The 25475-nt window shown below is 35.8% G+C and overlaps 1 protein-coding gene across 2 annotated transcripts in view; it reads left to right on the forward strand.

The window, feature by feature from the left end:
• Nucleotides 1-240: 240 nt before the first annotated feature.
• The window catches only part of sfpq (splicing factor proline/glutamine-rich), a 29222-nt gene continuing 3987 nt past the window's right edge, over nucleotides 241-25475 (forward strand). The window contains exons 1-10 of one of the 2 annotated variants that reach the window (XM_056479363.1): nucleotides 242-1005; nucleotides 1520-1708; nucleotides 1787-2088; nucleotides 2181-2276; nucleotides 4635-4831; nucleotides 4944-5028; nucleotides 5104-5218; nucleotides 5308-5356; nucleotides 5692-5801; nucleotides 11621-12126. In XM_056479363.1, the coding sequence (XP_056335338.1) occupies nucleotides 382-1005; nucleotides 1520-1708; nucleotides 1787-2088; nucleotides 2181-2276; nucleotides 4635-4831; nucleotides 4944-5028; nucleotides 5104-5218; nucleotides 5308-5356; nucleotides 5692-5801; nucleotides 11621-11740 (1887 nt within the window). In that variant the 5' untranslated portion in view covers nucleotides 242-381 and the 3' untranslated portion in view covers nucleotides 11741-12126. Of the gene's footprint in view, nucleotides 1006-1519; nucleotides 1709-1786; nucleotides 2089-2180; nucleotides 2277-4634; nucleotides 4832-4943; nucleotides 5029-5103; nucleotides 5219-5307; nucleotides 5357-5691; nucleotides 5802-11620; nucleotides 12127-25475 lie in introns of those variants that run through there. The other variant, XM_056479365.1, reaches the window with a different exon arrangement.

The following is a 25475-nucleotide window of genomic DNA, read 5'->3' on the forward strand; positions in this document are numbered from 1 at the left end:
TGCACTATGGTTGTTCGTTGTTGAGCATTTTATACATTATGAATTTTTGTTTACTTTATGGCTTATTTTTATTCATTGTATATTGGACATTTCCAGTATACTGTCAGTCTGTAAACAAAAACCTCCTGCAATGTCTTGTCTTACTCGTGAACGCCACTAGAGCGCGCAATGGCATAGGGGGTGGAGTTTGTCGTTCACGTCATTCCTCCCATTTTTACAGTCTTTTCTTGCAGCCAACGGCCATTTTACAAAGCTGTCGCCGAGCGTGAGGGTGTTCCTCTTCTCGTCGGTGTTTATCTTTACAGTTGCATATAGTACGTTTTTTTTAAACGCATCAATATTCATTTTTATACGGTTTATCCCGTCCGGTTCTGTGTGATAATGTCTCGTGACCGAGCCCGTAATCGTGGAGGATTCCAGCCCAGAGGCCGCGGAGGAATGGGGATGCGCGGTGGCATGGGGATGGGGATGGGGATGGGTATGGGCATGGGAATGGGGATGGGAATGGGAAACCAGAACTTTCGAAATCCAAACCAGCATCCTTTTCAAAACCGAGGCGCACAAATGGGTGGTGGATTTAGGCAAAATCAGGGAAATCAACCCAACCAGGTAACTACACCCCAGAAGCCGCAGGAATCCGCACAGAATAAACCCATCGTGCAGTCTCCTCCTGCGCAAGGCCCCGGTCAGGCCCAACAGGGCGCCAACAAAGGCCCGACGCCCCAGCAGACTCCCACCGTCGCTCCACCGAAGATCCAGTCTCCTCTGCCGAAGATCCAGTCTCCTCCTCCGGCACAGAATAGCGCGAAGACGCCAGAAATAGCTTCCCCTCAGAACCAGCAAAGGAAAAACCCACCTAAACCCGCGATGGGGAATGGCCAAAAGCCGCCTGCTCCCTTGAAGCTAGAGCAGACGCCAGCACCAACACCCCCACCACCACAACAACAGCAGCAGCAACAACAACAAAAACAGACTCCCGCAACCGAACAGAGTTCTCAGCCTCAGGTAAATTTATTATCGTTTTTAAAGTCGTTTAATGCGGAATATTACCATTTGAGATAGTTAAAGGCGCAAATGTATCGTCTTGAAACATGTGTCGGTTGCTAGAAGGCTAAGATGTAGCCGAGGCAGATCCGCCATTTTATAGAGGCTTTAACAAAGGTTGAACTCCGTACCGGTTACTCGTCGCTTATTTCAGTATTAAATTGCATTTTAACTGTTTGGTTCAGATGTTTATTTAAAACAGTGATTTCCAAGAGTAAATTTTGCTGTATTTTGACACTTTTTTTTTCGGGAAACTTCAAATATTAAATATTTTTATTACACAACGTTTAGTAACAGCTTTTAACGTTACCAATGTTCTTGTTGAGCTGTGGTTATTGTAACGTTAGTGAAATCACGGTTAAGTTTTGTAGATGGTACAATTAAAACTAAGGATCAAAGATTAGCCATTTCTCACTCCTGGTTAGATTTTATTCGACTAATCTTTTTGTTGTGAATGAATGTTTGTTTGTTTTAGGAGTTGAAGGCAACGCTCTCTTTGCTGCGCAAGCCTGGGGAGAAGACCTACACTCAACGTTGCCGTCTTTTTATCGGGAACCTTCCAAACGACATCACTGAACCCGAATTCAGGAAATTGTTCGCAAAATATGGGGAACCCAGTGAGATTTTCATCAATCAAGGCAAAGGCTTTGGATTCATTCGTCTGGTAAGACTTAATTACCCCATGTGATAAAGTAAGCTATTTTTGTAGCATACAAAAATCTAATTATTTTGTTTTTTTTAGGAATCCCGTGCCTTGGCAGAGGTTGCGAAAGCGGAGTTGGATGATATTCCAATGAAAGGCAGACCACTCAGAGTTCGCTTTGCTACTCATTCAGCTGCACTTTCTGTGCGTAATCTATCTCCATTTGTGTCCAATGAGCTGCTGGAGGAGGCATTCTCTCAGTTTGGACTTGTGGAAAGGGCTATAGTTATTGTGGATGACCGTGGGCGCTCAACGGGGAAAGGCATTGTTGAGTTTTCTTCTAAGCCTGCTGCCCGCAAGGCCATGGATCGCATTAGTGATGGAGTGTTCCTTCTCACATCGTAAGTCATTTTGTGTGTGTATTAATTGCCAGAATCATTATCAATGACATTGTTTAGAGAGCTAGATTTTAATACAGTGCATTCTTTTTTAGGTCTCCCCGTCCAATTGTGGTTGAATTGTTGGAGCAGTATGATGACGAGGACGGTTTGCCCGAGAAGCTTGCACAGAAAAACCCCACTTATCAAAAGTAGGTTTCAAATGTTTGATCACATCTGTTTTACATTATGTGACTAGCATTAAGGTCTCTTGAGACTTACAATCACTTTCGAGCTTTCTAGTGGCTATAAACTATTCGTGGTCATTTTGTGATGTAAATGAAGTTGGGCAGATGGTGTGATGAGCATTTGGGTGGGGGTGATTTTGTAAACAGAAGCTACATCCTCAGTATTGATTGCAGCAAGATCCTGTTCACACAGAGTATTGGGGTACATTTTTGTTGTTCTGATCACAGTTGGAGAACATCTAGTTCACGTGTGAAAATTTATCCATTTTTAGACCACTATCAAGAGCATTACATTACATACATGTGGTTAAATGTGTTCGAACTGCCACTAAAGACCACTTCCTCTCCACCTTTTGAGTCCATTCATAAACCGAGTAGCCTATTTAAACTTTGTCGCTGACAATCTTAGGTTTTCTATTAGCAGTGAAACTCATTTATAAAGTAAAACAATCTCTGTCTCTATCTATTAAATTATTATTTTTGTAAAAATGAAAAGGTCTAAATGTTTGACCTCAAATTAGATTCTTGAAATCTAATTAGAGCATTGCAGTGCATTGTTTTATTATCTGTCTTTTGCAAAATCGATTCCTAATCCTTTGGCAATGGTTTTTATTCACCTAAGTTCACTCCTTTTGATGCTCAAAAATATTTTATATATAAAACAACATGTATACATGCTAAAACTGTAAAACTAAATCTATAGGCCTAATAGGAGTTGACCAAAATAAGTTAATATAATTTCATTAGTCAGTGCATAAAGTTACCTATAGGTATCTTATAATCTTTAATATATTTTTTTTAAATTATGAAAATTTTTAATTTTTTTTAGAAGTATGCCGTTAAAATCAGAGACAGCTAATACTGGCTCGTTTTCACTGACTGGTACAGGTCACCTTTTCGTGCTTGCGTTTCCACTGCCTAAAGGGTACCCTTTAGGTGGGCGTGGTGTAGAAAGTTTCAGTCGACTTCATTCTCGCTCAAGGAAATGTCAAAGTAAAGGTGTACGGATTGTTCACATATCATATGAAAAGCACTTAGATTAGAACTGCAGATCAATGACAGTGCGAAATAGCCTACTGTAACATCTGCAATAAATAAATTTAACATATATGAACACATACAGCCCCTTACACTATCTGTCAAAAACGACACGCAACGTAGCCCACAGTCAGAGCAAACCACTCATCTGCATCTTTAATCTCCACCAGCACATGTAACCTCTGTTAGAGAGTAATTCTGTCATTCCAAGTTCATAATGGTCCAAAAGGCTATGATAATAGTTAGACATGGCGGCTTGTTCATGTTTTAGGTTGCTGAAAGAATCATTTGCTCATTTTTTTCGGGCTTCTCCTTTGATTTTTCACACCTCACTCTCGCGTTTGTCTGTTTATGAAAGGATTGGATGTCAGAAACACTTCAATAATAACGCGAACGTTGTTGTTATCAGCTCAAGAAGTTCGTTATTTTAATTATAGACGTGCACACGAGTAATTGCGAGCTTTCTGAAGAAAGTGAAACCGCTTGCGCATTTAGGCCCCGTTTACACCACTGCGTTTTAGTTTTAAAACGCACAAGTTTTGCTACCGTTACACCATCCGTCCACACTACGCCGGAGTTTTCAAGCCCTGAAAATGGAGTGTTTTGGAAACGCTGGAGAGGCCGTTTTTATTCTAAAACGATGCTGCTCTGTCTCAGTGTGAATGGAGGAAAACAGACATCTGAAAACAGAGGATAATTGGGGATTTTCCTCAATATTAAGTAGCCTACACACAGTTCATTCCTGCATCCTGTCCTTGTAAGTTCAGACTTTGCAAATATGATGTGGAAAACAAACTCCTGAGGAATCATTGGTAAATCTTCAAAGGGACCAGTGTACTTTATAACCTCATTCACATCACTCTGGCTAGATGTGCTCAAAGCACGCTGCAGTGCATGCCAGAGTGTGTGTGTGGTCACGTGATGTGCGTTTTCACCATTTTAAGGTAGACGCAGAGTTGTTCAGAAACACTAGTGTGGATGCGCAACGTTTTCATTCTAAAACGCCGTTTTAAACTAAAATGTGTTCGTGTAAACGGGGCCTTAGACGGCCTCGTAAAACAAAAACAGGATATGGCAGATGGAACCGGGCCATACTTGTCAACAGACCCCCCCCCCCTCATCAGAGATGTGGTTGAAAGTGGACAAAAGAAACTCAGTTAAACGCCATGTGTGAATGTTAATGTGTCACCTTTGACCTCGTGATCGGCATGATGATAATCTAAAAACCAGCTGCGATCAGGCCCTGAGAGACCTCATTGTTAATGGCTTTTGGTTTGACCACAGGGAACGGGAGCAGCCTCCTCGGTTTGCCCGTCCTGGCACCTTTGAGTTTGAATACTCCCAGCGATGGAAGTCCCTTGATGAGATGGAGAAACAACAGAGGCAGCAAGTGGAGAAAAACATCCGTGAAGCCCGTGAGAAGCTGGAAACTGAGATGGACGATGCCTATCATGAGCATCAAGCAAACATGCTCAGGCAGGGTAAGATTTGGGACTCTTTCAGTTTACAGTACAGTATTTGTGCTTGGCCTTTCAACTACACTTTAAAAAAAAAAGATTATTTATTCATTAATCTTTTCTTTTTTTTAAAAAGATCTCCTTAGACGTCAAGAGGAACTTCGCCGCATGGAGGAGCTGCACAGTCAGGAGATGCAGAAACGTAAAGAGATGCAGCTTAGGTATGTCTGATGTTGTGTATTGTGCTGGAAGCCTTTGCTGTGATAGCAGTCATCTGATTTGTTCATGGCAAACAGGCAAGAAGAGGAACGTCGCAGGAGAGAGGAGGAGATGATGCGGCAGAGGGAACTCGAAGAACAGATGAGGCGCAAACGTGAGGAAACTTACAGAATGAACAACTTCATGGATAATGTAAGTAATAGTTCTATAAAGCTCTTAGCTTTTAAATACGAGGTTGGTTGAGTACTTACAATTTTTTTTCACCTGTTTTTTTTCTTTAGAGAGACAGGGAGATGAGAATGAACACAAGTGGAGGCATGGGATTGTCTGGTAAGATGCATTGTAGATCTAGAAGTTTATTAAATAAACATGCTGTTGTCCGCTGATATGATTCCAGAATGAACTACTGGGGTTTTTTCTCCGTATTCTACCTCTTTTTTTACATTAAACCATACAAATCGAGTGTCTTGTGACCATAAGCATAAATTCTTTAACATAATTTGTACTAGAATTTATTTTACATGATCATAAATTCTAATGTTGCTTGATTCAAAAGTCATTTTAAAGTCTAGGATAGATTTGTAAGCTGTTTTAAAAATATACATTTGAGATCGTGTTTTACAGGGTTATTGAAACTGATGTTTGCCCCTTTCAAAATTGAACAGATATGTCATTTGGATCACCAACACAGAAGTTCTCGTTGACTGGAATGAGCTTTGAAGGACACCAGGGACTAGGTGGATCAACACAAGGGGGCCTAGCGTCCAACGAAATGGTAATGTTTTCCTGAGTTGAAAGCATGAGTGAATGTGGTGCGTGTGCGTGTCATTTTTGGTCTTTAGTGTTTGAGTTGACCTGTAGTTGCTCATAAGAACTGAGAGATTTTTCCGTTTGTAAGTGGATGGATTATTTATAGGCTTGTCAGTGGACATTGCTTTTATTTACTTTCCTGTAATTTGATTATATTGCCTCCGTCTAGTGGTAGATGTTGTTGACCACACTTAAGCTCAGCTTCCTCATTTTTCCTTATGTTGCTTTACAAGTCTGTCTATACTAAAGCCCAGATATTTTTATACATATGTTTACGGCTCCTACTTGTAAGTCCTGTCTAAACGGCCAACAAAGACAGGCATTTTTTGCACTTTTGTTTGATGTGTAGTCTTAAATTTTGCAATGTGCCATCAAACTCCCAGTGAAACGAAATGAGAAGCAATACCCAATGAAACGCTGTGCTTGTTTTTGTGTTGAAGTACTGTAGTTTTCTATTTTATTTTTTTACTCTTGCAAATCCATGGCGAAGTCATGTCAGTGTTGCGATGGTAATCATGTGGAAATGCAATTTCCATGCTTGTAGCTCTCTGTAGTTTTGAGGCACTGGGCATTTAGTAATGATAGATTTAAAAGCAACCTACTCTAATATAGATATGTAATAAAATAAATGTGATGTGAAGTTAGTCTAAATGATGTTGCTGAGCTTTTAAAGTGCTGGTTGGTTTTTGTTGGCATTCATACTTGGATTTTGTTGCTTTCGGAAGGAGAAAATGGAGTTGGGATTTATACATATTTTCTGGATATAAAGGAGATTGGGAGTTTTACTTGAAGATGGTACACATTCACAAATCACCAAATGCTCATCTCCTATCAAGACCAATACAATAGCTTGGATTAATGTAACTGCACAGATACTTCAAAGGGGCTATATGTGAGAATTTATACATCCTGATCTTTTATTTGAACAGACTGTAATTAAAGGTGTGGGATTATGTGTACTCAACAGAAACCTTTCATCTGTTCTGACATGAAGACATGTTTAGAAAATGTTCAGGATAATGAAGGAAGAGCTACTTTGTACTGAAAAATCATGGCATAATGCAAAGAAAGGGATTAATCCATATTATAGCCTAAATTACTACAATTGCAAAAATGATGCAGGTTAGTTGCTGAGCTTCTCACACACCACATCATACACGCACACACTAGTGTTGTAAAAATATTGATATTTTGAGAAGTATCGATGCTGGAATATTTAAAACGATACAGTCTTGCGTTTGGTTGGTATCAATACCAGTTTGGCTTTTTTTATCACCAGCAGTTCATATACTAGTCTTTAGTGTGATATATCTGTATATAATTTATTTTGTGCTTTTTGGACTTGAGGGCTGTTGGCATAGGCCTAGAATATTATTTATTTGACTTTTTAATATATAATCAATTTAATATGGATTATTCCTTGCAATATTGAAAATGGTAGTGAATATCAATATTTTTCTTATTGTTTCAAAGTTAGAAATTCATGACAACACTAACATATGTATGTACACACACACACACACACACACATTTACATTTAGCGGATGCTTTTGTTACAATTGGAGTCTGCTCTCAGCAGACGCGGCATCTTGTTCATTAACAGTTTTAAAAAAATATATTACCCAACTTTATCAAAGACTGAAATAATTTTTGCTGTTAAGTCAGGGAATTAAGTCAATAGCCCCTTTCACACATAAACATTTTCCAGAAAATTACCAGTTAATAATCATAAAAAGATTGTGTGTAAACCAACCCTTTTTAAAGAATGAGAAGTTGTAATATTACCAGTGAACTGCAAATAGAAGGAAGGACAGAAGAGACAGAAGGAAAATTACCTAAATTGCTAAAAAAAAAAAAAAAAAAGTCCAGAGCATGCTGACATGAGATGTCTATAAGCTTCTGATTGACAATAAGCCATTGATAAAATGTTGTCAGTTTAATTGTAAGCACTACTTTTTGTGTGATTTGCCACCTGGGGAGTCAGATTTTGGTGGTCTTTTTTTATACAGGGAGTCTGACAAGCTGCATCACATTCAAACTTACTTCAACAGACTACTGTAGACAATTGCTACAAATACCAAATATAATTTTTTTAACTGCAGGTAGCGACTCTTAGTTATGGTTAGTCTTTTGCAACGCAGCGCAACAGCAGAGGTTTCTTCGGGTTTTGATGTTGCAGAATTTACCAATATTTTGTAATGTGTGAATGGTGCTTTTCAAAAAAGAAAGGGGGAAAAAACTCCATTATCTGTAAGAACAATGCATTTTTTAAAATTTAGCTCTGGTAATTTTACAGCAATTTTCGCTATTACTGTGTGAAAGGGGCTTTCAGTTTCTAGTAAATAAGTGAACTGCATGCAGCCGGCAACCTTTTGCTCGTGTATACGCTCAGTGACCCCGGTTTTAGCTGGTAATAATGGTTTTGAATTCTGCATATAGCCCCTTTGTGCATTTGAAGTCCATACATACTGACAGACAATTTATATTACATATTTACCTGAAGATGTGTTGCATGATGGATTGTTGCTTTTGCTGCGTCAAGCTTATAACTGAACATTCTGAAGACCTATTTACAATCAGTGATATTAAAAGTGTGGGAATGAGCTTAGCTTTCAATAGAATTCCACAAGAAGCACCAGCTTATCTTCACATTTTAGAAAGACATGAGTAAATGCGTAAAATTTGGAAGTGAATCTGTGCGCATCTCATACTGTTTATCTAAATCTTGATTCTATTGAACCTTTATGAGTGGAACCAACTACTGGATTTTGCATTTAGCAAAGGGGTTTTATTTTGATTTGAGCTGTGTTTTTTTGTGTGTGTGTTCAAAGGCAAGTATATTTCGTTTTGTATGTGAATGTGTAACGTGAGCAAGGATCTCCATTTTTACTCCATAACTCATAAAGTCAACATGAAATCAAAATGGACCATCAATGATTTTTAAAGTGTTTTGTAAAAGTTATTCTAATTAACATTTTTTTTTTTGTAATTTTATTACGTGGTCCTCTTTAGACATTTTTCTCCATTATGATGTTACCAAGGCAAAGTAATTTCAGGCTCATGAGATCCTGTGTATCAATCGAAAGTCTATCATTAATGTACAAATCTGTGTTTTATCTAAATCCAGATTTAGAATTTATTTTTGAATATCATGTTTCACTTAGAAAGTGTTTCACTTATTGCCTAGTAAAAGAAAAATAAGTTGCAAAGGCAGTTTCATGTTGACTTTAAGTGGTCAATCATTTTTGTAGAAATAATTGACCTCTCAACACTATGTAGTGGCAGATCTTTATACAGATTAGCAATATGCCGCAGCAGTGTTGAAAAACCCATTCAACAACCATGTTTTCAGATTTTGAGGACTTATGATCAAAGTTTTGGAATGCACTGCAGCATTTTTTTTATTTTTTTTTCGATTGGTTAAATTATTCAGTTGAACATATTACTACATGTAAATAAGAAAATGCTGCTTGTGTTAAACGCAAACTCAGGATGTCGTTTGTTACATTGCAGATATATTTCACCCAATCAACCATCACAACTGCATGCTTTGACACTTACAAACGTCAAATCAATGTCCTAACGTATTTTCTTGAAATAAGTGACATTTCACTCTTCGCTATATCAGTTACACTGTTTAGTTGAACATATTATTACATGTAAAAAAGAAAATGCTGCTCGTTTTAACTACAAACTCAGGATGTCGTTTGTTACATTGCAGATATTTCACCCAATCAACTTTCACAACTGTATGCTGTGACACATGCGTCAAATCAATTTGTACCGTATTTTCTGGAAATAAGTGACATTTCACTCTCAGCCAAGTCAAATGGAGTTGTAAAATAAATAAAAGCTACCGGTAGTCAGGGTGACCACCCATCCTGCGTTTTGTGGGACAATCTTGGAATTGGGAACTTTTCTCCTATCTCCTGTAAGATGTACGTTGTGTCCCATAAATTTTTTTACTCTGAAATTAAAAAAACGTGTTAACACTAAAAAGTGTAAATGGTTTTCTGAATGGCCATTTGCACAGTTGTCATATAGGCACATAGGAAAAATAACCAACCGTGGTGAACATTCATGTTTTTTTTTTTTCAATTGGTTGTCACAATGAAAAAGAATGTAATAATAGGTGAAATCATATGTTATCCCCGAACTTCTAGATCTATAACGCAAAAGAACGTCTCAGGGCTGGGCTGATTAAAAAAATTATATCGAATTGTGATAATTTATGTCAATAGCTGATGATAAGCTCTAGATGTTTTTACTCTATATTGATCTAAGAGGCAATCACACAGTAAAGCTGTGCAACAATGGGAATCTAGAAGTGTGTTGATGTAGCAAATTCTTGACCACAAAAGATTTATCAGCTGAAAATGGTATGCCATTTAATGGACCCTCTGATTTTTTTTTTTTTTTGTCGTCAGTCATTGTTGGGGTACTCTTTTAAATCTGGAAGCATTAACAACTTGTATATCGAAATATATATTGTTATCTTCAATATGGAAAATAATTATCAAGAATAATAATTTTTTGCCATATTGCCCAGCCCTAAAATATCCTGCTTGAAGCTGTCATATCTTATTAAATACAAGTGTACGGTGCACTGGATTTGGTAAAATGCTGCTAAATGTTTTACTTGGTTCACTTTGTAAACTGAATTAGTCCTGAGGGATTGCATGACTCAAACTTACTACATTTTAATACCAGTCACAAACACAAAACTTATTGGCAATACATTTTCTGTAAATCAGTATTTATATTGTTTAATAGTAATAATTACATCTCCTGCTCCACATTTTTCCTCAATCACATCTGTTGTCTCCCAACAGTATACTGACCTGGTGGTCCCCTTACCGGTAGCCTTGAATAAAACATTTATAAATGTGTTTTTTAGTTCTGTAACTCCATAATTTAACTATTCAGAATTAAAAATGAAAAAAAGGAAGGAAGTATAACACAAAGTCTTACAAATACTCATACAAATGCATAAATATTAAGCCTAAACTGTTTTAGCAAATGAAACTATTGGAAATGCGTTATACAAATTGTTGTGTTATCCCTTTCATTTGCCACAAATCAAGATATGGGTGCATTGTGCTAATTTGCAGCTCTGGAATCTAATTCACAGAGTATCAGATAGTAAAAGAAAAATGGAACTTATGTTTTAGAAAATACGGTAAATATGAAATTAGTTAAATCTTAAAGACTTTTCTCTTATGCTAAATAGTTTATTAAATGGCCGAGAATCAAATAAATCCATTACAGATTTTTAAATGTACTTATGTAAATCTCCATAAAGCGCATATTCTCAAATTGGTAACAAATATCTCTAAACAAATTTTGTGCTTTTGTTAGTGTGTGTAATTGCTCTAATGGCTCAGAGTTTTGTGTAGTAGAAAAAGTACATAATCGTCTGAAGTGATAACATGTTTTGGTCATCCAAAACTTAATGATAACCTCAGCTTTGACCAGTTCAAAACGAGGCAAGTGTCTCTATCCTGCAGTATTTATCATAGCAGCGCTGTTGGAATGTAATGTAATGGGATTTGACTAATGAATACATTACCCTCTCTTCCTTTTCCTATGTCACCTCTGGCACCTGTGGATCTGCGTGTTGGAACTGTTTCGCCGATTGTTTTCCTTGGATCCCACTTTTATAATTCTTTGCTCAATATATGAACTCATGGAACTTGCTTGGTTTCTTTTGACCCCTTACCCATGGACGTAAACTTCGTAATTTCTATCAAACTAAATGATACATAACTGAAACGGTCAACGTAGCGCAATGATCGTTTCCAGCAAGGTGGCTCAGGGGTTCAGAGGGGCATGGGTGCTGGAAATTCAGGATTTGGCAGGGTCCGTGAGGAATTTGATGGACCTGCCAAGAAGCCACGCTTCTGATCTGGCACTTTAAAAACAAAGCTTGTATGTGGAATTCCAGAGACTCTGATTTAGAGTCACAATTGATGTATTTAAGTTTAAAGAATTTTCTTGCAGTTTTAGCCTGAAAACTCAACCCATTTGTGGCAAGATTTTTTTTCATCATATTTTTATTTTGTATTCTTAATAGGTTTAATAATAAAACAATTGAAGTCAGAATGAGCATAGTGCTTCTAACATGTAATCCCTCTTCGTACTAGTCTTTATCTTGTCATGTTGCTTGTGTTATACTGGTGAATATTGTAAATTTGTTCTGATCTTTCCATGGCTGTGTTCTGTGCCATTCACATTTAAAATACTTCATGTACATTTTCAATAAAGAGTGCAGTTGGTTCTCCCAAACCCCATTCAGGTGTTGTTGGCACAGTTTTTAATTTTGGGTCAGACATGTATATCTGGCTTCTACAGGCATTTAGTTTATTTTCTTAATGTTAAAGGTTGTTGCTTAGTTGCACATCTTATAGATTGGTTTATATAAGCATTTTAAAGCTCCGATATCTCTTTTAAACAGCCCGTTTGAAGTAAAGATTGCTTGTTTATCTTTAATGTGACCTTTTTTTGTATTTTAGAAATTTAAGGTGCTTTCACACCTGTGGATCAATACTTTTGTTCCAAAACGGGGATTAAATCTTGACAATGTTTATTTTTTGCTCTTGGTGCAGTTCACTTTCACACGGCAAAGTTTCTAAACTGACCAAAATAGTTAAAACAAGTCACGTGCGAATAAACTCCTCTTACATTGGTCAGAGTTCCAGATTATTTTGCAGAGTCCCGCTCAGCTGTCATGCGTCTTTATTTTAATTTATGACGATGAACAACAAGACATCGTGTAAAGCTGCGCTTTAATTTTGAATGGGGACACCCACAGACATAATCACCAAATATAAATCAGAGGTAAGACTCTCTCATACATAGTCGTTGACTTATGCAATATAGGATTTACATTACAGAGAGAAATAACATAAATCAAGACTGCAGTTAAACAGCGGATTAACAGGTCTCGTTAATAGTTCGTCATGCTTTCATATTTGACATGAAACGCACATTTACCGGTAAGAATGACATTCCGCCTAAAATAATTCTTGCTTTATAGCTGTACATATCCATAATACACTGTGATATAGCCTGGTTCGGATTGTATTGCTTTCTCACTACATACGATCCGCTCCAAAATTCGTTTCAGTCGAGCCCAGTCCACCTCATTCAGGTGATCTCGGACCGATTGTTTTGATGCGGATCTGAGCGCGATTGCTGGATTCACATATGCCAAACAAACTGCACTAACTGGGGAAACACGACAGGTTCCGAAACAAAAATCTAGGTGTGAAAGCACCCTAAGTTTCACTAAAATTACATTTCAGCCATTAAAAAAAAATTCGAATAAGAGATTGATCCAGATGAGTGATTTAAGTCTGCCATAGTTATTGAAGCTTCCTTTTTTTTGTTCATCCATGCTTTTTGTTAATGGAATTTTGGAACTTTCCAGCTTTTTGTTAATGGAATTTTGGAACTTTCCAGCTTTTTGTTAATGGAATTTTGGAACTTTCCAGCTATTAAATTTTTTCCACTAATCCATGCTTTTCAAAGTTAAGGCTTTTTAATACCGAATGTGACTCAATAGTGTAGCAATTTGGCACCAAACTGCTTACGCAAAGCACAAAATGCTAATCTGTCTATGATCACAGCTCATTTTTTCAATCTGTTTTGATTGTGCAAAACTCACTTTCTTGAACTTGCTTTTTAAAAACCCGGTTTACATTGAACTTTTTTATTTATTTTTTTATCACTGCAATTTTCAGTACTTGTAATGGCTAATTGTAATCTAAAGTGCGTTTTTCCGGTGCTTTTTTTTTTTTTTATGGACTGAACGCTCCGCCTTTTATCCTTCCTTTGTGAAGATCTTTTATTATAATGATACATTGAGCACAGATTATTTATTCGTAATAATCTCTATTTGGCTTTGTGTCATCTGTAGAGATGTTTTGGTTCTTTGTGTACGGAACTCTGAACAAAGAATCATCCAGGATGTCATCATTTGGAAGGCAGGGGTTATCACATGATTGACACATGATGCGACTCTTATTTATCTATCACCCAGAAGAAACTCAGTGCTCTGTATGCTGTCAAACTTTGAGATTGCATTTGCCAGTGTAACGTTAATAGAAATGACATTCAGTAAATGTAATCTCTCAGACAAAATGTCTTTTTGTTTTTTTTTTTTTTTTTTTTTTTTAATCCCAAAACATCCATTCTAGTTTCTCAGTTGTTTTACTCTTCATGTGCAGTTACACTGGTTTTTATTTTTATAAACTATACCAATAATTCCAACCTTTTTGTTGCGCTGCAATTGACCACGGCTGGTTTGAATAGCTCTATAGACATCTGGAGTGGACAGTGGAATTGATGAAGTGATCAAATTTTAATCAATCATCGAAGAGCACCATAATCAAAACTGCCTAATGTGACTGGACTGGACCAGTCGTAACCAGTCCTGTAAAAAATTCAAGCAGTATTGGCAAGGAAGTCTTGACTGGCAGACTGTTAATCAGTTACAAGTTCCAACCAGAAGGAAGATTGCACAACAAAGACATCGTGTCCAGTGGTCAACAGAAGAATTCCCATTTCATTACGTGGGATTACTACGTTTTGGCTCATGATGGACTTCTTGGAAACTTCAGTAGAATCATCCTAATAGTTTGTTGCATTTTCTAGCGGTTTACAAAAACAGCATTTCTCTGCAAACCAGTGGGATTGGAGGCAAAAATAGTTGGATTTACCTATTGGAAATGGATGGGATCTGGTATATTGATACCTGGGTATTGAGTTCGATACATTTTAGGCACTCACTGAATTGCTAAAAAATAGGTTTAGATGCTAAAAATGGATGTCACATCAGAATTATATTATTCAATACATAAAGTATTTTTAAATTTAGTTCACTATACACTGATAAATCATTATTAACCAAAAGGAACAATCAGACATCCTTGCATCACTTTGCAGATCTTCTTAAAAAGATGAAGAACTTAAGCATTTTATGGAATGCAGCAGTGAACCACACATACATGAAATTGTTTAACCGAAATAAATGTAACTTATTTGGACTGTTTTGTTGTTTGGTAACATTTAATTTCTTTGTGCTTTATTAAGAGTGTGGCTGTTAAAAGGAAAAAACAAGTATGTAATCTAGTTAAAACAATTTTGATAAAATTAGTATAGACCATTTCAATGTGGTCATGACATTGGCCCATAAAATTTTCCTGCTTGTCAAACTATTTTATAACTAACAAGGCAATTCAATCACAACTTTACATTAAAATAGCTATCTTAACATTATCAATATGGTGAACTTATTGGCAAATTCTTCAGACTACTGTTTTTTTTTTTTATGTATTGTTTTTTTTTTTATTATTATTAACACCAATTAATATATAAATTGCAATATATATTGTAATTTGCATGGAATTTTTATTTGGTTTTATGGCGTTTGTCCCCGGGCTCTAATTTAAATCCAAGTAGAACTAGAGTAGAGGTTAGCAAGAGATAAAGATACTTCACTAATAAATGTCTTGTTTTTTTTTTCGTTTCCTCCTTTTCAAGGCTATCATTTTCTAGTTGCGATAGATTATTTTGGAGGGAAATAATAACATTTTTCTGCTTGATAATAACTATGTAAATTAAGTAGTACTGTGTATATAGCATTCACAGGACCACCACAGAGATCCTGTTTTATTTTATAGTGCTGTAGTTAAGTAATTGTTTTTTTTTTTTTTTTTTACAAAGTTTCTTGCTTAATCTCAGTGTTTTTCTATGAGTACATATAACTTTATAATTTTTTTCTAATTTGAAAAAGCTTAAAGACTACCTCAACATCTTAATTGCAGTAACTTTAGGCATGCAGGTTCATTCTACAGCTTGTAAATGACGAACAAAAAGAAAAACTACTGAATGAGAAAGAAGCAAAGCTTCTTGAACAAGAAAATTAACAGCTATTTTGTTGAAAACTGTTATACATCTACATATAACTTTAAGAAAGTTAATAATTGATAAACATTGCACTTATACTTGCTCTGCTGCTGTAATTGACACATTTCTATAATTTATATTTAAGCTTAATGTCTATATTGTAGGATTTTTCAGATTGATTTGAAGTTTATATTTAGAGAAAAAGCCATACTGGCTTAACCTTTTAGCGGATGAATTCATTAAATACCTAGTTTAACAAAGCATCTTGTAATTAGTAATGTTATATTTTATTTGTAAATATACAATCATTTTTTTTAATGTAAATATTGATTTATATGCAAATTGCTTGATGTGAGTAGCCTCTACATCATATTTTGGTTTTTGTACTTATTCTTTTCTGCCATTATTGGTGTACAAGTCACTGTTTTCTTTGGAGTGAAGAAATGGCTAACATTAACTGTTACATTCTTCACTTCTATTATCAATTAAACCAAGAATTTCAAGAATTTGGGGCTGTAACAATTGAAAGCCGTAATCACTTAATTACCTCATGTAATTAAGCCAATTTTTACCTTAAGAATGGAGCTGGGAAAAGGTAATTTCACATACAGATTCTTCCAGATACATTGTGATAAAATTGTGTTGTCTTTTGTTGGTTGTCTATACTTTTTTTTTTCTTAACAGGTTTGCTCGTGACTTCCGAAGTATCTTCGAGTTTGGAGTTTGGGATTTTTAGCCATGTTTTGATTATATAAGTCCCATAAGGACCCACTCATCAGCTATTAACACAATGCCTACAAAATGGCTAGATGTTTTGCAGAGCACCAGGCTCTAGTCTGATTGGCTGACTTTTGGTTTCCAGGAGTCCGTGTGCGTACGTTACCATCATCTTCAGTGAACACTTCAAAGGAAGAACTAGTTGCTGTATTTGTCAAAGTTTGTGTCTTGAGGCATTACATCTTAAAAAGCTTTTAAAATTGCTACCAAGACACTTGGCAGCAAGTAGACAAGCCATCTTTGATGACACCAGTATTATACGCCTGTTATTTATTTGTTTTAAATGCCATGTTTTACAAAAGTTGGTCAGTTTGCAATTTCTCCTAAGCTACGTCATTTGTTTTTGACTGAATGAATTTATATTATTCCACTACAAAAGACCCTCTGGCATGAAGCTTTTAAGTTACTAGTCATCACATCTTTTAGGCTCTTTTGTCCAATTAAAAAAAAATTTACTTTGCTTTTATATTTTCTACGATGCTTTTAGATAAGTTTATCAAAGCCTACAGTTCTTGGTTGAAAATTGTCACTTTTCTTTTTAGATTTCTTATTTTCTCAAGTTTTTTTGGAATAGAAAATGTTTTCAAACTTTTGTTCTTAACGTCATTCTAAAGATGAAACTTTGGAATTAGATTTCCTTAAAACAGTCTTGATTGTAAATGATTTCTTAAAGCTTGGAATACATTTATTGTCCCTAAAGTTTAATGATTGCTAGTCTTTCAGAACTAGTATTGGGTATAATTTAGTTAAAGTAGTAACTAAATTTCTTGTCCCACGAAAAGGTAAAGTGTGGGATTACTTTTCCTTTTTAGGTAATTTGCAGTTACTTCCAAAGTACTTTACAGAAATTCTGAACAAATTCAACAGTTCTGTTTAAATCAATTCAGAAGCAGAGAGATTTGTTTTTATTTGTACAAATGTATTGCATAATGTTTTTAATGATTAATTTATTTTTTAGTTGCTACAATTTTAATGCACTTTTAGGCAATTGAATTAATTAAATACCTAGTTTAACAACGCATCTTGTTGTTATTAATATCATATTATACTTGTAAATATTCAATTTTTGCTAAAGTAATTTGTATGCAAATTGCATGATGTGAGTAGACTCTACATCATTTTGGCAATTTGGTTTATGTACTTAAATATACTTCTTCTTTTCTGCATTATTGGTGTACTAGTCACTCACTATTTTCCTCAGAGTGATGACATTTTTAACATTAATTTAGCATTCTTCAGTTCTATTAACAGTTAAAGCAAGAGCTTCAAGAATTTAGTGTTGCTAACATCTGGAAACCTTAATTATTTAATGCACCTCTAATTTAGCTTTGTGCATGAGGCCGTAAGGCTTGTTGAATTTTTTTATTTTTTTACTTTTTCAACATCCTTTGAGCAGTTTTTATTTGCTTAAACTTAAGTCAATTTATGCCAAAACCTTCTTTATTTTTTATTTAAGACTCTTATCATTAATAATTGATAATATTGCATCATATTGCAGAAACTGAATTTAAAAACAAGTGCAATACCGTATGGCTGTGGTTTGTTTTTTATGTTTGTACAGATTTTTGTTCTACAAAAGTGACAAATGCACAAATAACGCTTAACTTTGAGGAAGATTCTGATGCAACGTTTTCAACTTTCACACATTATTTTGACTTTCTTAATGAAATCCTTGTGTGTTGGAGGTGTTCTTATTCCTACCTGAAACTTTAGCTTGCTAGTTGCTTGGAAATTAGCAGGAAGGAAGAGAACAATACAAAAGACTTCTCAATTTACAAGAGCACCACACTACCTCCAGGCTTGGTAAGTGCACAACGCATGGTTACTTTACAGTCTGCCAAGTCCTGCAAGCAAGCTACTGTAGGGAGTGGGGTGGCTAATTCTTGTTGTTAGCTTTATAGTTTTGCTACTTTTGTTTAATACTGTTTATATTTAAATCCAGGAGCAAAAATAAATAAATAAATAAAAAAATAGCTGATGAAATCGCTCGCACTAAATCTAAAGCAGTGTTAATAAATGAAAATCACTCTCCCTTGTTTCATTCCAAACCTGGATAATTTTCATTTTTGAGTAACATTAACTCCACAGCAAATTGGTATATAGTCATTTATCTATGGTGCTCGAAGCCTTTCTTAAAAGATAGTTTTAGGAATATTTGTTTTAAACTGCTTGTGCTGTTTTATACTTCATACTTTTATAAACCGTTAGAAACCGAATCGTCCTAACTTGGGATAATAGGGTCCCTTTCAAGATGATTTTAAGAGATCTAATTCAGTTTACTGTAAAGGGTACAAGACAAATGTGGATTTATTTTATGATAAATGGACCTCAACTTCAGTGAGAAGAAATTTATGTAGATATGGAGTGATGCAGTATATAGTAAATGGCTTTTTCAATTGCATCAATTGAATTTATTGTATCCGTTGAAAATCCGTTGGAATTGGGCATTCGCAATATTGAAATATTTCTGTCTTTTCGAATATTTCTATTAATTTAAGGGGCTATTTTGATATTTTTCATAATTGTTTTGTTTATTAATTTAAAATAAGTCAAAATTCCACCTATAACATTTAAGTAAAACTAATGCTAACATGATTTTTTTTTTTTTCACTAGCAGTCCTTGCACATGTGAGTTATGGCCTGTTTTTCCTGATTGGTATGGAAAGGGTTCGGTTCATTTTTATGTCTGTTTCCACTGTCAAAAGGTACCAAAAGCGAACCGTACTACTTTTTGGGTACCTTTTCAAAAGGTGGAGCGAGACGTACAGCTGAATGCTATTGGTTAACAGAGAAACATCACTAGCTTGTGCACAAGCAAGGAGAATGAAAACAGGGGAAGCTCCAATTATTAAATACACGGTAATAATATATACATATAATAGCGAACCATGGTCAACCCAAGTTCAAACAAATCTTGTCGTCATCTTCATGAGCAGCCACAAAGCCAAGAAGAAGAGATGAATCCGCTGTGTGTCCTGTTGTTGTTTACAAGACCGTGTAAAAGCACCAGTGGTTATACTTTTTATAGAGAGCTCTATTTGCGATTGCTCGCCGCACGTCTATAATTGAAATAACGAACTTGAGCTGATGATAAATATGTGCGCGTGATTATTGAAGTGCTTCTGACATCCGATCCTTTCAGAAACAGACAAATGCAAGTATGAAGTGCGAAAAGCAACGGAGAAGCCCGAAAAAACAAAGCAAATGATTCTTTCAGTAACCTAAAGCATGAACAAAATGCCGTGTTTAATTATTATCATTGACTTTTGGACTACTATGAACAATCTTACTATAAAAAAATTTAACGTTACATGTGCTGGTGAAAAATAAAGATGAGAGGTTTGTGCTTACTGTATAGGTTTTGCATCATTTACCCAAAAATACCTAAATGTATGTTTGGGGTATTTTTGTTTTTGTAATTGGTAACATTTCAAAGACTGTAAGTTCGTTTTTTTTATATATATAATCGCAGACGTTACAGTACTATTTCACATAATTTTTGATCTGCTGTAATCAAATCATGTTCATAGAAAGATTAGTTACTAACATTTATACACAATTAGATCTATTTAATTATGTAAATAGCTTTGACGTTTCGAGCATTTCTGTTGTACACCACGCCCACCAAAAGGGTCCCATTTCGGCAGTGGAGACACAAGCCTGGTAAAGGTGAACCAAACTGAACCGTACCATTCAGTGGAAAAGAGGCTTTATTGTAGGTGGATGATCAACGCATCATGTTGAAATACGTGTTGCTATTGGCCCAGTGCTCACATAAGCCATTGTTGTTCTGATTGATCATTTGGTGACTTGATTCTTAAAACTGGAATTATTTTTTTCAAATAGAGTAAATTTCAAGACACAAATGTAACATTTTCTGCTTTAAAGAGCTTGTTTTATTTTCCTGAACCCAATTGATTTTCTAGAAAAGCCCCTTGCATGTAGTTCAAACAGTACACTGAGACTGCAAGTTTACACATACCACTGACTGCATAACCAGACTCTATGGTTAACTTTTTCTTCCTTTTGGCAGAAAACACTGAACTATGCATTTTAGGCTCTTGAGATATTAGCAGCTGTGGCAAGAGCTTGTCTCTGTCTGTACTGTGTATTGAGTGAATGGTGGTGCTATAGCTGAGCATTAGGGGCCAGTGTCCAGCTTACCCACAGACTCCAGCAGTTGGTAACATTGAGGATTAGTTCTACAGATCAGTGGACAGTTGAGCCTGGAGTTATTTGCATCAAGAGGTATGCTTGCATATCACCGGAAAAGGTAAGTGATTTGTCTTTTGTTTCATGAAAATAAAGTACTTCACTTCCTTCATCAGCCGTGTTGAAATACTACCTGAGTTCTGGCATCACACTCCTGAAAATGGATTCACAGTGCAGAAATGGTTTTGTAAGCATTGTTTGAAATGCTTGTCCTACTCTGACCTCCTCTGTGTGTATTGTAGCTACTCTGTAAGGTTTTCCACACAGTAGCGCTGCTTCAACAGGCATCATGTGTTTAAGTACTGCACACCTCAACATAGGATGGTGCTGTGACCACGTACTTTTAGATGCAGAAGTGCTCCTTGGGGAATGGGGAGGGATGAACAAAATATGTCCCATCAATAGTAAATGTTAGGGTGACAAAAGCATGAATTTATAATTTACTGCCCCTGTTTTTTGTTCAGTTCTGTTTTTAGTTAAAAGGCAGTCTTGTGAATTGTATGGTTTTTGTAAGAGGACTTTCTAAATTTTGCCTTTGGAAGATTCCTCCAGAACAAAACATTTTGTTTGTTTACTACATAGTTTTTAAATTGGTTACTATAAACTCCCCCTTTGATAAACCGACATATCATTGTAGTAGTGCAATAGCAGTATTGCAACAAGAAAAAAAAATCTAATGTAATGCTCAGTTTAGCAGCTATAGAAATATACTTTGGTTGGTTGTGTACATTACCTTTGTCTTTGATTTGAACTTGAGCAGTAAAGTCTATTTGTTGGTTTGTTGCAAATGCAGATAGATATGGGTTTTTTTTTTTTTTTTTGCGTTATCAGGGGTGCAAACTCGTCGTTTTCATCTTGAAATAGGTCATTCACGTCAATCGTGTAGATCTGTTTAAAAATTAAATTGAGGTGTGGCACAAGCTCTAAACACAAAGGCTGCAATATAAATATATAAACCTATTTAGACACCTCTCCTTTTGAGAGCAAATGCATGACATATTTCACACTCTTTGTGTGAAATTCTTTTGAACCAATAGCCATTTGAGTGAGTGCCTCCCCCCACCCCCCACCCCTCCTTTAGTTTTGACCAAACCAGCTGTCGCTCAAGTACGCCCACCAAAAATAAACATGTGTGGGAGAGAGAGTCCTCCCAGCCAAAGAAAACTATGTATTACTGATCTGTATGAAGTTTTCTATTATAGTTAGCACCTTTTTCAACTTTAGAGAGTTCGCACCCCTGGTTAATTTTGTCAAAATGTGGAGAAAATCATAATATTATAATTTGAAAGAATATATATTTTCAATAAGCTATTTATTCTTGCTATTGCAAGGCTGAAATTTAAGCAGCCCCAAACCAGTGTCATGTCATACTTGAGAATAACATGTTGACGCCAATGGTCTAGTGGTTAGTGCCATGACATATAGCACAATAGGCATTTCCAGATTCTGTCCCTCCTTCTCTCTCACTTAATTTCCTGTCATCCTACTGTCCTAACAAATAAAGCCGCACATTTAATCTTAAATTCTTTAAGGAATGTCACTTTTAGACTACATAAAGTTTTTTATTTTTAATTTTTTTATTTCACTCTGGGTGTTTATTCCTGTAGACCAGTTATTTCCTCTCATAAAGAGCCTATTAGGCTTTATAAAAGGTTTATTTTGGTTTTGGGGAGTCCAACATCAGATACTTTAATTGTCTTATAATATGCATTTGTTGTTACTTAATTATCCTATCTACTCCCATATGATTTAAGTGAATCCTTTTTTTTTCCCAAACCCTTCCTTTGCATGACTTAAATCTGTGGTGAGTTGTCCGATGACATGCTGTTGTGATTGGTTGACTACACTCATCATGAGACCTAAAGGAAATGCCCAACATGGCATTGTCTAACCTTGACCAGAGTAAAGTGTAGAGAATCAGAGAATCATAAAACAATGCAGTTAAACACCAGCATATTACTGTTTTTAACCATAACCCTAAGTAGTAACAAAGAAACACATTCAATGTTAATTGCCACTGCAACAGAAGCTGAACTACTTTAAAAACGAACTGCGCCACGACTGTGAGCTCGTTTGAGGTGCGTTTGCTGGGCACAAGCCATGGACATAAAAAGCAAAAGCAGTGTTTTTCACACATGTAAGAACAGCTAATTGTGGCCGTAGCAATGATAAACGCCAGGGGATTGTGAGCCTAGAAATGCATTTAAATCAGTAAAGGAAGCAACATGTGTTGAATAGCCCCATAAGAGTTAACCAAATACAGTACAAGTCAATTACAAGTATCAGAACACAATTAAATGCATATTTCGCTAGAGAAAACATAGGCCGTAACCATTTTAATCACACTTACAGTTTGTGATCTGGAGGAAGAAGAAAATGGGCCAAAAATGAACTGTGTACTGACAAAGTCCCACACAATAATAGTCTTTGATGCTGATCCTTCTTTTAGGAAATGGCCAGTGAATCCTGTGTTGCAGGGTAGGTTACTGTATTAATCATCAAAAATGACAGCTTGGCTATACAGTGGTATTGAATTAACTTGAACCATTTATTCCCCACAGTCATATCTCTAAGTATCTCACAGTGAACAGTGATCAAACATTTACAGTCATGATCAATTACAATCTTGTTTCCAACAGAAAATTGATTTGAAATTATACAAACAACTCTTTTAACTGAGTATTTTTTAATCAGTAGTTTTAAACATGGTGCACTTTCAGATTTAAACTTCAGCTAGATGTTTTCATTGCATTCCAAAAACGCAAGGCGCACCACACTGCCTTTTTGTTGACAAATTTTGCGTGAGTGTTGCTGTTGATATTGTTAGAATCGTAGTATTTAATAATATTGTGATATTCAAGATTTGTAAATTCATACAGCTCTGGATAACTTTTAAACAGCGGCCACTAGTCTCTCCTCCATCTTAAGAGTCTCCGTGGTCATGTTGACAACACAAACACTGCTGCCACCTCAACGGAAACCCCGCCTCTGTTTTCATTTAATTGGAGAATGAAAAAGAAATGACTACTGTAACACGCTTTTTCTGCTTAGTTGGCTTTTTTTTTTTTTTTTTTTTTCTTCAACAGCAAAAACATGAGACGCAGCAGCCGGTTAACACGATGCGCATAAACAGCGCACAAAACATTCATGGCCTTTAGTAAAGCATTTAAAAGATGCACCTCAACGAAAAAAGCGCATTTGGTGTGATCGGCCATTAGAGCTGTTACACACACGGAAGGTCAGTTTAAAAAAACTCGTAATAGGAGCTTTTTAAAAATATGCATAATATCATTGTGAAGGCAGTGACTGACTTCCAGAAGTTCATATCTTGTGCTGTCCATTTCATTTGTAAGGCCCTAAAAAATAAAGAAAATCCACAGTGACACTCCACAGCACAATTCCACCTACAAGCACATTTTTTTCCTTTCATTTTCTGATGACCAAATGGATCTTGCCAAATTTTAGACACCATCGTGTACGTTGAACTTGGCATAATATGCAGATTGACTGATCAAGGAACATTTCTCAATGTAAAATCCTTTTAATTCCTATTTTCTGTGTGTGTGGAAAGCATGACTTGTTTTTCTTTAAATAGAAACACCAGAACAACAGCAGTTGTCTGAAAATAAAAGTAAACCTCTTGACTGTCTTTTTCTTTATTGTATTCAACCAGCTGCACTCGAGATGCTTCTGACATTTGTATTATCTCAGTTTTGACAGTTGAATTTTCTGACTGTAACCCAGCAGTCTTTGCCACTCATACTTGTTTAGGTCTTTGAGTGTGTAAACTGATCTACTTCACTTCATTGGAAAGCCTTTAAGTTTGTCTCGTTGCAAAAAAAAAAATGAATTTTTGGCAGTTTAAAAAGATTTTCTGTCCTCAGTCTTTCTCTTCTCAACCCTTGCAGTTCATCATATTTAGAGATCACAATAATGCTGCCTCTGCTCTTAACAAACTTCCCTATGTGGCCTGGGGTGGGAAATACTGGGTAATGAAACCATGCTTAAGCTCTACTATGACCTTTCATTCTTCAAAAACATACTACACTTATGCCAATGACTGATTTCCAGCAGTGTGTTGCGGCAGTTAATAAACACTGTATTAATGGTGCACTAAAATCAGTCTGGTGAATGTGTGTGTATTCCTGCTCCGGTGAATGATATGAGCGGTTCTTTATCACGTGTGGATCACTGGATCAACATTTTTGACTTTGAGTGGATGTGTAAATGTGTATCTGCACTGTGATCCATTTGCCTTGGTCCCAACTTATCACTTTGATAACCATAAGGGCCATTATTTTTTTTATATATATATATATATATATATATATATATTTTTTTTTTTTAACCTCTATGGAGTGTGATGCCAGAATTACCCTTGTGTCTTGATGGCTACTTCAGAGAGCCAGATCTTTAACCTTACACATTTTAGGAATCCGGGATTGTGTTTGAGGTGTTGTTGTCTGTATGGAAATGAGTTCAGTTGTCTTCTACCATGTCAATTATTGAGCTTTACAGCCACCATAACATTGTTTCTGCATGAGATTAAATAATATTTGCTCTTTGGCAGTATATATATAAATATTAATTATATATTTTGTAGTCTTCTAGCTGTAATTTGAATGTTCCTAACCAGTTACTTGCACATTTGTACTTGTAATTTTGGTGATGTAGAAATTTAGATTTTGGAGAAATGACTATACTAGCTGAAATGTAATTGAACTGTTCACCCAGTGTTTTT

The sequence above is a fragment of the Danio aesculapii genome, chromosome 19 (genome assembly GCF_903798145.1).
Source record: "Danio aesculapii chromosome 19, fDanAes4.1, whole genome shotgun sequence".
Lineage (NCBI taxonomy): Eukaryota > Metazoa > Chordata > Actinopteri > Cypriniformes > Danionidae > Danio > Danio aesculapii.